The sequence below is a fragment of the Silurus meridionalis genome, chromosome 10, assembly GCF_014805685.1.
Source record: "Silurus meridionalis isolate SWU-2019-XX chromosome 10, ASM1480568v1, whole genome shotgun sequence".
NCBI lineage: Eukaryota > Metazoa > Chordata > Actinopteri > Siluriformes > Siluridae > Silurus > Silurus meridionalis.
In genome coordinates, this window is record NC_060893.1 from 3,338,804 (window position 1) to 3,354,268 (window position 15,465).

Here is a 15,465-nt window from a genome sequence, read left to right on the forward strand (position 1 = left end):
CATCTCTCGATTTCGTCACGTTTTCTTCTGCCGTGCTCCGTCCTTCTGCCTTTGTACTCCTTGCACTCGAGTGAGATGTTTTTGGTCGCTCTTAAGCAACTTTAGAAACCAGAAGAAACGAAAACAAAGTGGTGGTAAGTCACTTTTCACAGGAGTCAGCGCTTTGCTACGCCACAAACCAACGCGCTCTGAGAAGACGTCGACTTTCCTCCATAACACCGTCTGACTGATACACAGAGCGGTGGAGAGAGAAGATAAAAATAAAATCCTGATATAGAGCTTTGGCCTGCCATTGTTTTCGCTGTGTAAATGTCGAGCTGTGATCCTCTCCCCTTCTGCCCTACCTCTGATTAGAGTTATCTTCTTACCCAGATTCAGAAGATCCATGAAGAATTTGGTCCATAATTAATATTAAAGATTTGCTGCAATAACTTAGAGCTGCCAAGAACAAGCGTCCATCAGTGAACATTTGGTAACCTCAACAATGATGGAACTGTAATGAACATTCGGTTCATCAACCGGTTTCCTTTTGAGTCTGGTTCCTCTCAAGGTTCTTCTTCTTCTCAGGGACAATCTCAAGAGTTTTTCTCAACACTTGTTAATATTTTTTTTTTAGGAATAAACCTATAAGGAATAATATAAGACATTAAAATTAAAATTTGTAATTATAATTTCATACACACCCAATGTGGTTATTCGAACCATACCGGAAAACACGACTTGTTCTGAAATCAATGCCACTCCCAGTCCAGCGATATGGATACGTTTGTGTTTTATGTATAGATTCAAGAATATTTGTGCGAATGAAAGAGGAAAACAATGAATTCATTAATGAATATGTATATAGAATAAATAACTAACAATCCTGTGCGTTTCTTAAAGGCAGACATTTGTATGCTAAAAGAAATAAAACAGTTTGGTAGAACATATCTCTAGAAAATTAACTAGAAAATGTAAAAAAAATAAATAAATAACTTTTTTTTCTATTTATTAGAACTGCACACTGAAACATCGATTATGGAGTCGTGATCTATCAGACAGGCTGTTAATTTATTTAAATCAATGGAATTGGTGAAGATGAATCAATTTCTCAATTTATTGAAATATAATCTCTCTCTCTCTCTCTAAGCATGTCAACAGGATTATAAAAACTGCTAAATTATTTCAAAATACTTTAGAAGGGAAGCATCTGCGCAGTACAAATTGTGTTTGCGGTACGAACTGAGTAGCCACACCCATACACACTATAGAACGAGGTAATACTATAATAATAATAATAATAATAATAATAATGCATTATGCTCAGGACCAGGTGGCTGAGCTACATGGTGTGCGTGCGTCTACGCCCAGTCCCTATTTGGCAGGACAGAACAGCTGCAGCGCGGCGCACGTCAGGCCGATCTGGTGGTTTTTTTGTCCCCCCCCCCCACGTCCACCGTCTGCTATTTCCTGAACGCTGCCCCCGAGAAGAATGAAGCGGTTTCCTCCATTTAACCAGCCACCCTGCCATCCTATTCTGTTCTGAAACCAAAACACAATACAAGGAGGAGAAGGAGAAGAAAAAGCAGGCGTTCAGAGACCCTGTGCCAAGATAGGAAATCTTTTATTACAGAGAGGTGGGGGGGAAAAAACCCTTTTCTTTCAAAATATAGAAATCTATACAACGTCCTCACAATCAATTTACATGAACTGTACAAATTTACAGCAGTTCATTAAAACATACCCAAGAACAAGTAAAAGAAAAAAATTAAGAAATACACAATAAAAGATGGGCTGCAGGTCATGACAGGTCACTTATCAGATCTTGGGTTTTTTTTTTCCTGGGTATATTCGATAAAAAAAAAAAAGGAGAAAAAAAAAATGAAAGCGAAAAAACTAAAGAAAACAAAGGATAAAATCTATTGGCACAGAGCATGGAAACATTTATGTACCAAAAACAACTTTGGTCCTCGCCAACACTCCAGACACAAATGGCTTCATTTATGAAAGAGCAATCCGCCTTTGGATATGAAATACAAAAGGAACACATTAAAACAGCACAGATCAATTATTGGCACTTTTCGTTGCCTAACGTCACGTTTTTTTTCTTCCCTCTACGATATGCTCTTACGGATACAGTTACCGCAAAAAGAAAACCCAAAAGAAACGGCCCGCGCGTGAAAGTGACAATAATTCTACTTGTCGAAATGATTGCCAAAAAAACACAAAAAAAAAAGATGACACAAATAAAAAATTCCCTTCCGTCTGGTCACGCGCATGCGTGCGCACGTACGTCCTGCTGAATGTCGGAGGCCTGAGTTTGGGCGATACATTCATTCCGTGGAGAGACTTTTTTTTTTATGCCTCTGTCACGTAACTTCAACGTCGATCATAGTGCATTTGATGTGCTCTTTTTCCGCTAAAACAGACGACAGGACCGAAGCCTCGATGCGGAACCCGGAGGCTCGGTGTGGGATAAACCGTAGGTTCTTACAAAAAAATTTCAAATGAATGGTGAACTGCTCGTGATGTTAATGATAAACAATGGGGCGAGTGCTGGCTGTCTGGAACGTGAGACGAAGCGTCTGAAGGCCTGAAAACGGCGTGCGATTGCGTGGTCCGATTGCGTGCTCGTGCTTTTAACCTGCGGTTTATAATTGCGCCAACCGGGTTTGGAAAGGAATCGGCGCCTAAACCGGTGTGCTGCTGTTTGGGACGTGAAAGATGGACTAACGTGAAAGAGAGAACTCGAATGGGGCATCAATGTCCTTGCTTTGTGCCTGAATCCCCCCCCCCCGTCAATTCTTACACTGATGCTCATCAGGAGAACCAGAAATCCGGTTCTCCCTCTCTGACTCTACGTCTCAGTGAGTCTGGAGTGCACTTGGTGTGTGTGTGGGTGGTGATTGAGGCGGGTGGCTTTTGGGGGAGGGATTTTAGCTGCCCTGGTGTGGTGTCTGACCCCCCCAATCCCATCCCAGCCCAGCACGCACACACTCAATCTCAAGGAAGGAGGCTGATGCATGGTAAGAGTACACTCCAGCTCTTTGTGTGCCAGCAGGCCCAGGACTCTTGTCTGCCAGTCTGTCGTGGGCAGGGATTTGGCACACACAGACAGAGAAAGAGAGAAGAAAATGGAGGAGAAACACCTCACCTGCTCCTCCAGCTTCTCAGAGACTCATTAATAGACTAGTTTAGCCTGTTCTGAGCAGTTCAAGCATAAAACCCAAAACACATGATGTGATCTTATCCTCAAAACACACATTCTCTCTCTCTCTCTCTCACACACACACACACACACACACACACACACACACACAGTGCATGATGGTTAGGGATGGTCTTCACTCTCCCTGCTCATAGAGCACTACTCTCTAACTTGGTCTCGTTTTAAAACAAGTGGAAGTTAAAACTACCTCTGGAAAAAATCGTGTTTTAAAATAAACGCTATATTAGTTTATCACTCCCCCCCCCCCTCTTCCCTTTCGAATGCTCTCTTTCGAGGGATCAAAAAATAAGGGGGGACATTCGTTCAAATGCACGCACGAGACTACGACATCTTTCGGTTGGCGCGACAGGATCTCTAGATGAAGTGTAGCTCCAAATTCGGTACAGGAACCGAAATGTTTGGGCCACAGTGAGAGTTAATACGGATCCAGAAATATACGGAAAGAAAAAAGGGGTTTTTTTTTGTGGTTAAAACTTTGGGTTGGTCAGAAGCCCGGGAGGAGTTGAGGTCAAAAGTTGGCAAAATGCAGCAACCCAGGGGCTGAGATGAAATTTAAACTGTGCCTCAGTGAGCGCTAAACAAATGATATAAAGTGGGCTCTTGGAGGCAGCCCCTCAGCACCAGTACAGCTACTGACCCCGGGCTTCGGAACAATCCTTTTTTGGTTCACAATGATCTCGTGGTGGTGGTGGTGGAGCGTAAAGTAACAAAGAGCGCAAAAGTGCAAAGTCACCATTGTTGGACGTGAACAAAAGCCCCAAGTCCAGCCACACGGACCGGTCTATTCCAGGAAAAGGGGCGATTTTCACGTCTACATAGCTGCCCCAGGGTCTGAACCTCTGGTTGTTTAGAGAGAAAAACAAACAAAAAAACCCAACAAAAAACACAAACACACAACCGAGCACAATTCAACCTACGAAGTTTCCATCACCTGATTTTTTACATCCTCTGCTTTTTTTCCTCCTCTTTCATGATTTTTTTCCCTTTTTTTTGCATTATTAAAAAAAAAACCGTGATTAATGGCGTGTCCTTTAACTGGATACGGTCATCATGTAGGGCTTAGCCGGGCTGGTTCGGCCCATCACCAGCAGTTCTTCCTTGCAGCTGATGTGACTATCCAGCATGGACGAGACGGACGTGGCGGAGCTGCTGGTTCCAGTGGAGGAGGAGTTGATGCCAGTGTTAGCGATGGGGACAGGCTGGGACTCATAAAGGACACAGATGGAGCCGTCCTCGCCGATGCGGTACGACACTTCGAACGGGTCGACCCAAAGAGTGAGCTCGCTCGGCAGCAGCAAGTAGAGCTGCTGTGTGCTGAGGCCGATGCGCAGGCCTGCCTGACCCACCAGGGGGTCCATCTTGTGGTTAATGCGGATGCAGCGATATCCCGAGCCCTTACACGGCCGATCAGGAAACCAGTGGTGCTTGTATTGCTCTGGGGGAGGGAAAAAAAAAATTATTGTAGTTACGGATTACTATTTGTACACGTCAAGTATATCAGCATTACATCATGCTGAAAATTATTAAACTCAAATACAGCAAACACTGCATGATAGAGGTCGACCGATACCGATCGCTAGGTTGAATCGTACTTGCTGATAACTGAGCAATAAACCAATAGTTTTTAAAATGGATTCTGGATAAAAACCCAAACAATCCATGTACAATGGCACTGAAGTTTATTACACACACACAAAAAAAAGAGAGAATCGTAAAACTGTGCTAAATGAAATAAATATAAATCCATTAATTATATTAATAAATATTGTGGAAAATAAGTCTCACGTGTCAACGGGTCAAAAGAAACAGCACGTAGTGTCAGTGATTCACCTCTAGATGCCGCTCTCATACTCTAACGCAACCCGGAAAAACTATCGGTATGGATTTTTGCCAATCAACAATATTGTGAATAAATGAAATTAAATAGTCTTAGTGTTATTTTGTCTGTTCAGATCATTTGGGAAATCCCAGTAATACTTATGTTATTGAATGCAATTGTAATTTTAAACAATCGATCAGCAGTTAACCAATAGTGGATTTTACCGATACTGATAGCCGAGTTGGATTGTACTTGACGACAACCAATTAATCAACCAATTAAAATGGATACAGGATAAAAGACAAACAAAGCGAACACTCCATGTAAAATAGTACTTATTTACAAACATACAAAATAGAAAAATAGAGGAGAAAAATTAAAAATAAAAAAAAGGAGTACTAGGTTATAAAAATATGCTAAATAAAATAAATATGAATATATTAAGTATGTGCTTTCCGTGCAACACGCATGTAAAAAAACAAAAACAAAAAAAAAAAAAAAAAAAACGCAGTATCTGTGATTCACCTCTAGAGGCCAAAGACAGCAGGCTGAAAACCGGAAAAACTATTAGTATGCATTTTGCAGAGACCCAATAGTATAAATATGGGTGCTGGCTAATTGGCAAAAAGACGATGAAATAGTCGACTTCTAATAATAATTAGTTGCGGTGATTAAGAAATGATAAAACGAGTGATGAAGCTTATCGATTGTAAACAAAAAAGTATAAAATGTGTTCAACACAAACAAGAACAAGTGGTAATTAAGACAATACAATATTAATGTCTTTGTACAGACAGATAGACAGATATCCCTGCCTTTATTAGGAAAAAAAATACACCTGAATAGAAGCAGCTGTACTTTTTAACAGATTCATGGCACAAATCTTTAAAATAAAAGAAGCTTCCACCTCCGTTTTCTTCATTTTTCGAGTTATTTTTGTGAGCCATCGTGTGTATGTAACCTAAAATCCTAACCAGATGCTTTTACAGCTTATTTGGGTCTGCATTGTGTTTACAGTGAATTTAAAGGACAAAGTCTGCTGAGGTTTGGATTTATGGTGGGAAAAGCACCGCTGGAAAAATGATAAATGGCCATAAAGCGAGCGTCTCCCAGGGGCTACGTGACACGGCCATTTGATTACACAATCCGTTCTGTGCGTCACAAAGTCCTCAATTGATGGAGCTGAACAACAAGAGCCAAAAGGTTCAAGCCCTGGCAGAGCAGCTGCAGAGGAGGAGCTGTGGCCTTAAAGAGAAGGCGTCCAGGCTTAAAGAACACCTTACACGGTAACCCGAAGGGGTCGCGTTGTCGCCTCGACCCGGTTTTCACTCGCTACGTGGCAGGTTCGTGTTCCTTCACAGGGTTAAACCACAATCCTACGAAAAGCAGAGTGCTTGTATTATCATGATCGACCAGTGTCGCCATTCCTCCTCCTCCTCCAACTCTCTTATCTGGGAAGGTTTCAGGTTTCAGGAAGAGGACAGAAGATTACAGGACGTTCCAGACGGCCAAAATAAAACAGGCAGCCTACCTGAGGACCTTCTCGGGGGGACGACTGTTGTGCGCCATCAGAACGGCATCCATTTTATACCAAACCAAACTAATTCTAAAACTTTGTTTACGAGGGGTTAATAACGATATCCAAAAACTATTTAACATGAACATCCTGAATTGAAGTCCACCCCCCCCCCCACCCACCAAGCTCAGCATGTTAGATATTCGAGGCCGAAACGACTACGAGAAGGAGTAAAAATAAACACACCCCCTCCCCTTCTCGAGTAAAGCTGGTGAGTCCTTCTCCTTCTCCAGCTGCAGCCATTTTGTCTCCGAACGACAAGAACAGCTGTTTACAAACAGCACTGCAGCTGCCTGGGGCTTCAGAAAACCAATCATCTCAAACAATCTTACCATCAATATAAATATAGATATCAATATATACACACACACAATCTCATATTCAAACCAGTACTCCAGGATGTGTAACATTACTGGATTTTTGGCTCGATTTTAACACCATGACTCAAAACAAAATACATCCAAATCTAAAAAACAACCGTTACACGCTCTTTCAGTCCAAAAATCTATTTCAAATCCTAAACAAACAAAAAAACAGGACCAAAAATAGGAATAATAGACGACGATTTTTCACTCAATATGGATACCATTTCCCTTATTTACATATTTACAGTAAATACATAATGTGGATGTGTTTATATGTAATTAAACAGACACACACACACACACACACACACACACACACGTTTGTATCTATTTATAAAGATTGTTATTAATCATAGAGTGGAAAAACTATTCAAATATAAAGAACACTTTTTTTTGGTTTGTTTGTTTTGGGGGCATTACGTCATTCTCTGATATTTTTTTAATGGAATTCTCCAGAATCCAAATCTACAACCTTTTTATGGATATCTTCAAACGTTACATTTGAGGGTTTAAAGAAAGAAAGAGAGTGTGTGTGTGTGTGTGTGTGTGTTGGTGTGTGTGTATCGGCTGGTTTCCGTCTATGTGGCTGCGCGTGAACACAAAGACGCGGTCTGTGTCTCGCAAACAAAACACGCTCGCGCCCGCAATTAATTATTAATTGCTCATTATTAAATATTATCGGTGGAGAGGGGGCACGTTTTTTTTTTTTTTTTGGGGGGGGGGGGTAAAATACGGATCTCCTTCACCCGTCTTCCCTCTCTCTCACCTGCCATCATGTCCTGGAGGATCTGGCTGAAGGTCTGAAGTTGTCGGTCGTTCACCAGTCCCTTCACGCGCAGGAACCGGGACAGGAACCCGACGGCGGCGCTGATCTCGTGCTTCATGTTGCCGCGTGCGCAGAGGGGATGCATTGAGGAACCGAACACCACGCAGCCTCGCGTGCTTCACGTCCACGTCCTAACTCCGGTGCGTGATCTCCACTCTTCCGGTGAGGGTCTCTTTTTTTCCTTCTCCTTCTTTTTTTATGGCCTGAGCTGGGCATGTATTTATCCAGGAAAAGGTCTTTTTGTTTGTTTCTTTCTATTTTTATTGTTGTTTTGTTTGCTGCTTTTTTTTTCCCCCTCACCACGACCTTTTGTGACGTCACAACACCAAGCTTCCGGAAGCCGCTCAGCGATCACAGTGGTGAAGTGAAAATGAGCTGCGGGGGTTTATTTATATACACGTCAGTAGCCCCACCCACAGCTCAGAGGCGACGGCAACAGCGCCGGACCAATCACCAAGCAGAGACGCTGTGACGCATGCGCGGAGGAGGAGAAGAAGGAGGAGGGTTTGTTGCGTCACTTCTAAAGAAAAACACAACCTGTGATGATCAGGGGCTGAATGAAAATGAGAAGAAGAAGTAGTGAAAAGCCACTATCGAATGCTCGTCCTCCATGAAGGACTCAGAGTGTGGGGTTTGTGGAGCTGAGCGCGTTATGGGCGCTCGATCAAGGGCCCGAATGTAACAATGTGGATATGCAAAACAAGCTTTTCTCGGTAGCCATTAAGATTCTAAACAACCTCCAATAACCCCAGTGTATAACAGACTTTTTACTGTTTACACTTCCTTTATTTCTTTTACTATCTGCAATATTACAACAATGAGCAATATTTCTATTGACTGAACAATCACTGCACTAAATTGCTAAATCTGTCAGGGGCTAATGTGTACTATCTGTCTGTCTGTCTGTCTGTCTGTCTGTCTGTCTGTCTGTCTCTGTCTTTTTTTCTATCTATCTGTCTATCTATCTATCTGTCTGTCTGTCTGTCTGTCTGTCTTTTTGTCTATCTATCTATCTATCTATCTATCTATCTATCTATCTATCTGTCTGTCTGTCTGTCTGTCTGTCTGTCTTTTTTTCTGTCTGTCTGTCTGTCTGTCTGTCTCTGTCTTTTTTTCTTTCTATCTGTCTGTCTGTCTTTTTTCTATCTGTCTGTCTGTCTGTCTGTCTGTCTTTTTATCTATCTATCTATCTATCTATCTATCTATCTATCTATCTATCTATCTATCTATCTGTCTGTCTGTCTGTCTGTCTGTCTGTCTGATATAATACTGATTCCGATTCTGAAACTGCTGTTGTGAGTATCGGTTGATCTCAATACCCAGCTGAGATTTAGTTTGTTTCCAGTGTAATGATTTTTTTTAAGCAGAAGCACAAACGGTTAAAATAAAAACAGTTTTTTTACAAAAACACCCATAAGTTACTTATATTATATATTTAAGTATTATATACTTAAATATAATACTTTTTTTACATATAAATCTGCTACGTATATAAAAATTTCTGTAACCAATATATATATATATTGGCAGAATCTTATCCTGGTGTAAAAGTCAAGTCATTGAGCCTTTACAGTGGAAGTGCTTTGATAGAAATACACCTGATCATATATGACATCATGTAAAGGGTTGGGATCATCAGTGAACAGGAAGTCAGCCCCGAAAAGCCTGAGGTCATAAATGAGAAACGTTGTGGTAAAGGTTTTGTGGAAGGACCACACCTGGGTGAGAGATGGTTCTTCGCTTATTTGATCTATTTTAAAAATGGAATGTAGATAACACGGCTCAGGTTTTATTCATTTTAAAAAAGCTTAGCTTTTTTTTCTTTATTTTTTTTTGCTTAGAGGAAAATAAATCATTTGACTTTTGCAACATGGCACTCGGAATTTCCCAGAGTGTAAGGGGAAATCCTGAGTGCAGGGCCACTTTAAATGTCATTTCTCAATTTTCACAGTGGGTTTCATGACAAAGTGCAAATCTGCTGAAGGTTCCTTATACAGTATGTCATCCTGCAGCCCTGTGCTTTCCGTTATTCCTTCTTAACAATAAAGGTTCATCCTGGACCTACAACACCAACAAAAACCAACCATTGTTTCCCAACACAATATTCTAGTTATCCTCTCAAGTTATTAAAGTTTTTATACAGACAATTTATTCAGAAAATGATCACTATGAACTACTTGTGTAACAGTTCACAAAATTCACGATTCGGTATATACCTTGATTTTTAAGTCACGGTTCGGTTACATTTCGGTCCAGTTGGGGGAAGAAATACAAAATAAATAAAATTGCTTGTAAATTTTTATTAATGCAGTTTTTTATTGTAAAAATTTGTAAACATCAACAGTTTATATACAGTACAGACCAAAAGTTTGGACACACCTTCTCATTCAAAGAGTTTTCTTTATTTTCATGACTATGAAAATTGTAGAGTCACACTGAAGGCATCAAGGGCTATTTGACCAAGAAGGAGAGTGATGGGGTGCTGCGCCAGATGACCTGGCCTCCACAGTCACCGGACCTGAACCCAATCGAGATGGTTTAGGGGTGAGCTGGACCGCAGAGTGAAGGCAAAAGGGCCAACAAGTGCCAAGCATCTCTCGGGGAACTCCTTCAAGACTGTTGGAAGACCATTTCAGGTGACTACCTCTTAAAGCTCATCAAGAGAATGCCAAGAGTGTGCAAAGCAGTAATCAAAGCAAAAGGTGGCTACTTTGAAGAACCTAGAATATGATATTTTCAGTTTTTCACACTTTTTGTTATGTATATAATTCCATATAATTCCACATGTGTTAATTCATAGTTTTGATGCCTTCAGTGTGAATCTACAAATTTCATAGTCATGAAAATAAAGAAAACTCTTTGAATGAGAAGGTGTGTCCAAACTTTTGGTCTGTACTGTATTTAAAACTATTTTTAAATAAAACTGGTAAATAATATACAATTATATTTTATAACAATGTATAACAAATCATATATCAAAAAATAGAATAGAATAAATCTAATTATTACAAAAGATTTGTATTATTTTGATTAAATTGAGTAATCGATCTATTTAACTGTTCTACTCATTTCAGCATACTTTAAAATCTAAGTTTTATAACACACTACGAATCGTATCGTCCAGTGTGTGTACGTACAAGGCCGAGACTAAACAAACTTGCTTTCTGCCACTTACAGTTTTTCTCAGTTGCTTTGGAGAATTTCTCTAATCGTCCTTGATATTTGCAAACCAGTATGTGCATTCTAAAACAAATTTGTACAAACAGCACAACATATTGGATTTCTTGCAAAACCCTGTACTTTTCTAAAAAAAAATGCTTAGTTCATCTGTCAAAAGTAAGTATTTGTATCTCAATCCCATCTGAATCACGAGTCCTTTTGTCATTGTTTACAAACAAGATCATTAAAATGTTTATTAATTTTGTCAGTTTGATGGCGCACATTTTCTGTATTTCCTGATATAAACTACGGTTTGGATTCCAGTGATTGAAAATACACGAAGCCGAATTTCTTCTGTTTGTCATCTATGAATTTCAGCAGCACAACTTTATTTATTTGATTGCATCTTTGATTAATATTGAATGCAAGAGACTGAACAGGATTCACACTTTTACTGTACTGTATTAGTGTTTGTTTGTTTTTTGGTTGTTTATCCATTTTCAGAAATTGTAACTCTGTGTTTTGCTGTCAGTCACCAATTAAAAGTTCACGAGATTCACCTATGACCTGTTTTAGAGAACTAGTTGTTCATTGGTGGATCTTCATTAGTAAAATTCAAGATACATTTACAAAAAAACGTTAATAGAAATTTAAGCTTCACAGATGATGACAACTGGTTCAACCATTTTGCATTCAATGAACTAATGCCGAGATTCTTTTAGGGAGTAAAAATTGTTCAGGTGAAACTTGTCTAATATATTTTGATCAATTTGAACATAAACAATGTAGGAAACATCAGACTGTTGTACAAAATCGGTTGAATTAATGTACAAAGCATTCGCAATTTAATCAACGAGAAATGTACAGATGATATAGAGTTGACTACATGAAGAGGAGGCTGAACAAGTAGTTTTGAGAATTTCAGTTCTGATCTGAGAAACGCTCCAAAGCAACTGAGAAAAACGTTGTGTTTGTGAGGTAAGATATATTGGAACATGTGCACCAAAATGAAAGCTCTGTACTGTAACGGTCCGGTACGAATGTGTGTACTGTTACACTCCTACTCTGAAGGCTTGTGTTTGGTGGGAATAGATATAACATGAAAAACATGTTCGGAAATTTGTGACCTTGCTAACTCTGTGTGCAGGACGGTTTCTTCATCGGAGATATCAGCACTCGAGGGACACTGAAAGCCCAATCAGCCTGGAATAATGCTCTTGATAGATAATCAGCCATTTTGGTGCTTGTTCTCATTTTAAACGGCTTCACGTTGTGATCTTTGACCGGCGTGTCCGGATTCACATTGCCACGACTTTGATAAATCCTTATCAAAGGCATTCTGGATGGATCTGGTGGTATAACTGTGTGTGTGTGTGTGTGTGTGTGTGTGTGTGTGTGTGTGTGTGTGTGTGTGTGTAAGAGAGAGAAAGCGTGACAGTGAATAAAACGTAACTGGATGGAAAGTGAGTGTGAGTGAGTGAGTCAGGACATCAGTATGTGTAAGCAGCTTTGTATTCCCTATGCCCTGAGTATGAAGACACGTGTAGCCCTAACATAAGCCAAGCCCAGACTCAAGTCCAACATTACATTCACATTAGGATACATCCGGAACAAATTCAGAACATTCTGGAAATCTTTTTAATTTTCACTGTGTTTATATTAAAAGATGTTCCTCTGCCTTTTTTTTTCACGTCGTATTTCACGGAAACGAAGGGAATAACAGAGTCGTTCGCAAATGCTGCTTTCAGATCTAAAAAAAGAAACCCAAAAGAGAAGCGAGGAACAGAAACACCAACCAGAACTGCTCAGTTTTTTTTCCCCTTTCGAAAAGAAGAAAGGGTTAATATTGACTAGTGTTTGCGATCGTACTATTGTGAGTGTTAGCATTATATTGCTTTTTCTCATCCTTTCCTTCACATGGGAGGATATTGCTGCTATTACAGACTCCCTTTAGGTGTTTGAGCACATGTGTAAACAGGCAGGAAGAGCTGTGTGTGTTTGTGTGTCTGTGTCTGTGTGTGTGTGTGTGGGGGAAGGCTCCACAGGAGATGTGCTAACAGCCAGACCAACTTCCTGATGTAGAAGGGCGGGTTGTAACTGGACGTGTGAACACTCGATTAATCAATGGTCAGGTCTGAGCTTCACTCAAGGTGTGACCCTGGGAGTCTAATGAACTAGCTGTTGCATGTCTCCATGCAGGTGTGAGAGTCAAAGAACAAGGGTGGGAGAGCAGGAAAGCAGGCTGAGTAGTGCCACTGGCACCCTGTGACACACAACACACACACTCGTTCATTCGAACTAATGGGTTCATGTGTGCTGAGCAAACGCTGACTCACTCGACTCTGGTTTACCAGCAGATTCTTTAGTCCCATCATTGGTGCTGGTGGGAACTCATGAGAACAAGTAATTCATGAACAATGAACAAAATGATCAAATCTTTTTTTTTGGCATTTAGTTCATTCGATAAAAACCAAAATAAAACATTTTCAATAAGAAGATCCACCACCATGTCTTCATACACAAACTTTGGCATCTAATAATGAAAATGTGACTAAGGAAAAATTATGATAAACAGAATGAGCATCTGACTTCTCATATCTTCCAGTCCGTACTTTTAGTTCTTTTGTCACGTGACTTTCATAATTATTGTAACAATAATGTCAAGATTCTGACCAATAAAACCTGATCTACTGTATTTTGTAGCATCTATAGGAGTCGCATTACAAAAAGCCAATTGATGTTATACTTAATTCCCTGTGTGATGCACTAAAAGTCAGAACGACTCGGACTAGAAGAGTCCAGAGATAAACTACTCAAATCTGTTTTCTGTACACATCGAGAATTTTTTCATGATGCTTTGCTCATGCAGTAGAAAATAAACGAATCGGTCTATGAGACGACTCGTTCTTCTGAGTCACATTAAAGACTCATTCAAAATGAACAAATCGTTCATGAATTAATTATCAAAAAGCACGTTAAGATCAATTTTTTAACTTTTTTGGAGAATATAATATTTAAAATATAAGCAAACAAAGACACATTAATGGCAAATATCGATTAGCTTGTCTAATATTAGTTTTTATTTGTAATTTTTTTTTATCTTTGCAGCCATGCAGCTTAAAATAACCCTTTTTTTTTACCTGGCCCCCAGTGTATGGACTTTGGACACCCCAATCTCCCTCAGAGACCATATCTGTGAAGAGATATTGTTCTTGGCTCCGTGGGTTTCCTATTTCCTCTAGTGAGCTTTGTATCCCCTTTAGGGTTTTTGCTCGCTTTTAGAACTCTTTTCAGACAAGTGCCTGTCTTGCCTGTGTGTTTATCTTACGTGATCTCAGAAGGGTCTGTGTTGTGCCATATATTTTTTTCACTTTGTTATAATGTATTTCAGGTTACACTAGCACTAGCTCGAATACATAGTCGAGTGTCCTCCACAAGTGTGTGTGTGTGTGTGTGTGTGTGTGTGTGTGTGTGTGTGTGTGTGAGATACAAACAGGGAATTGAGATTGCAGACGGTGAATAACTTTATTACCTTCAGTTGCTCCACCATACCTGTCTAACCTGAAAAAGATCTCCGTAAAACTAAATGGCAGCCGAACAAACAAAGTGAATCAGATCACCTTAAATGGAAATGAACTGCCATGCAAAGCAACATCTACGTCTCCATACGGATTCACAGCCTGATCAGACCGATCAACTGAATCACGAAAAACACTAGGAAACATTGTTGATGGTTTATTAGCGTGGTCTGATTAGTAAAGATTAGTTAGAGGCTCTCACACTATCAGCCCAAGAGGAGAGCAAAGCCATCAGTCTGCGACTCAGACTCTAAGCACGCTATAAATAGCCAGGAAATGGAGGCCCACTCAGGCAGGTTAAATGAGGCTGGAGGGACGTGTCAAGACATGCTGAACTGAGCCTGGGTGAGGGGGAAGTTATACAATCACCGATTGCTCTTGTATTCTTAAAAATAAATATTTTTTCTCCACTTTCCAGGAAGAGTGCATCCTTGATTTGCATTCCTTACTCTGTAAAATAAACCTAACGCTGGAAATAACCGTTTGGAAATGATGTCACTTATCTACAAAATGCTATTTTATCCGAACACTGTTTACAATGAACTTTTCCACCTTGACTACACTATGCAGGAAAAACAAAACAAAATCGGCATGTTCCTTCATTAACTTCAATTGTTAACAGTTAGAAGGATTTTTTAATCATTCGTTTTGAGAAGAAGAGAGTCTTTACTCCTCCTCTTTTTGGAGTTTCCTAAAAAGGACCCACCCACCATTGTTTTCTCCCTCTGGGCATTTCGGAGTGCATTGCTTTTGATGGAAAGTGTTGGAGAAAGAAAGAGATACAGGAATGCCTTTGAAGGTGTTTGCGTATTTAAACAATTTAGGTTAGTTGTCGGGGCAGAATTTTGCACCAGCCTGCATTACCTATCAGCTAATGCACGTCACATGACCTCATCACACGTCACTAAACAATTTTCAATTCAATTTCAAATGT

At 40.0% G+C, this 15,465-nt stretch overlaps 1 protein-coding gene across 1 annotated transcript; it reads right to left on the minus strand.

The window, feature by feature from the left end:
- Window positions 1–1,584: 1,584 nt before the first annotated feature.
- On the minus strand, window positions 1,585–8,168 carry btg1 (B-cell translocation gene 1, anti-proliferative). Its single transcript, XM_046860293.1, has 2 exons — window positions 7,735–8,168; window positions 1,585–4,643 (listed from the first exon to the last, which is right to left on the minus strand). Exons 1-2 carry the CDS (start codon window positions 7,877–7,879, stop codon window positions 4,240–4,242), a joined length of 549 nt encoding a protein of 182 aa, XP_046716249.1. The 5' UTR covers window positions 7,880–8,168; the 3' UTR covers window positions 1,585–4,239.
- Between the last annotated feature and the right edge of the window lie 7,297 nt (window positions 8,169–15,465).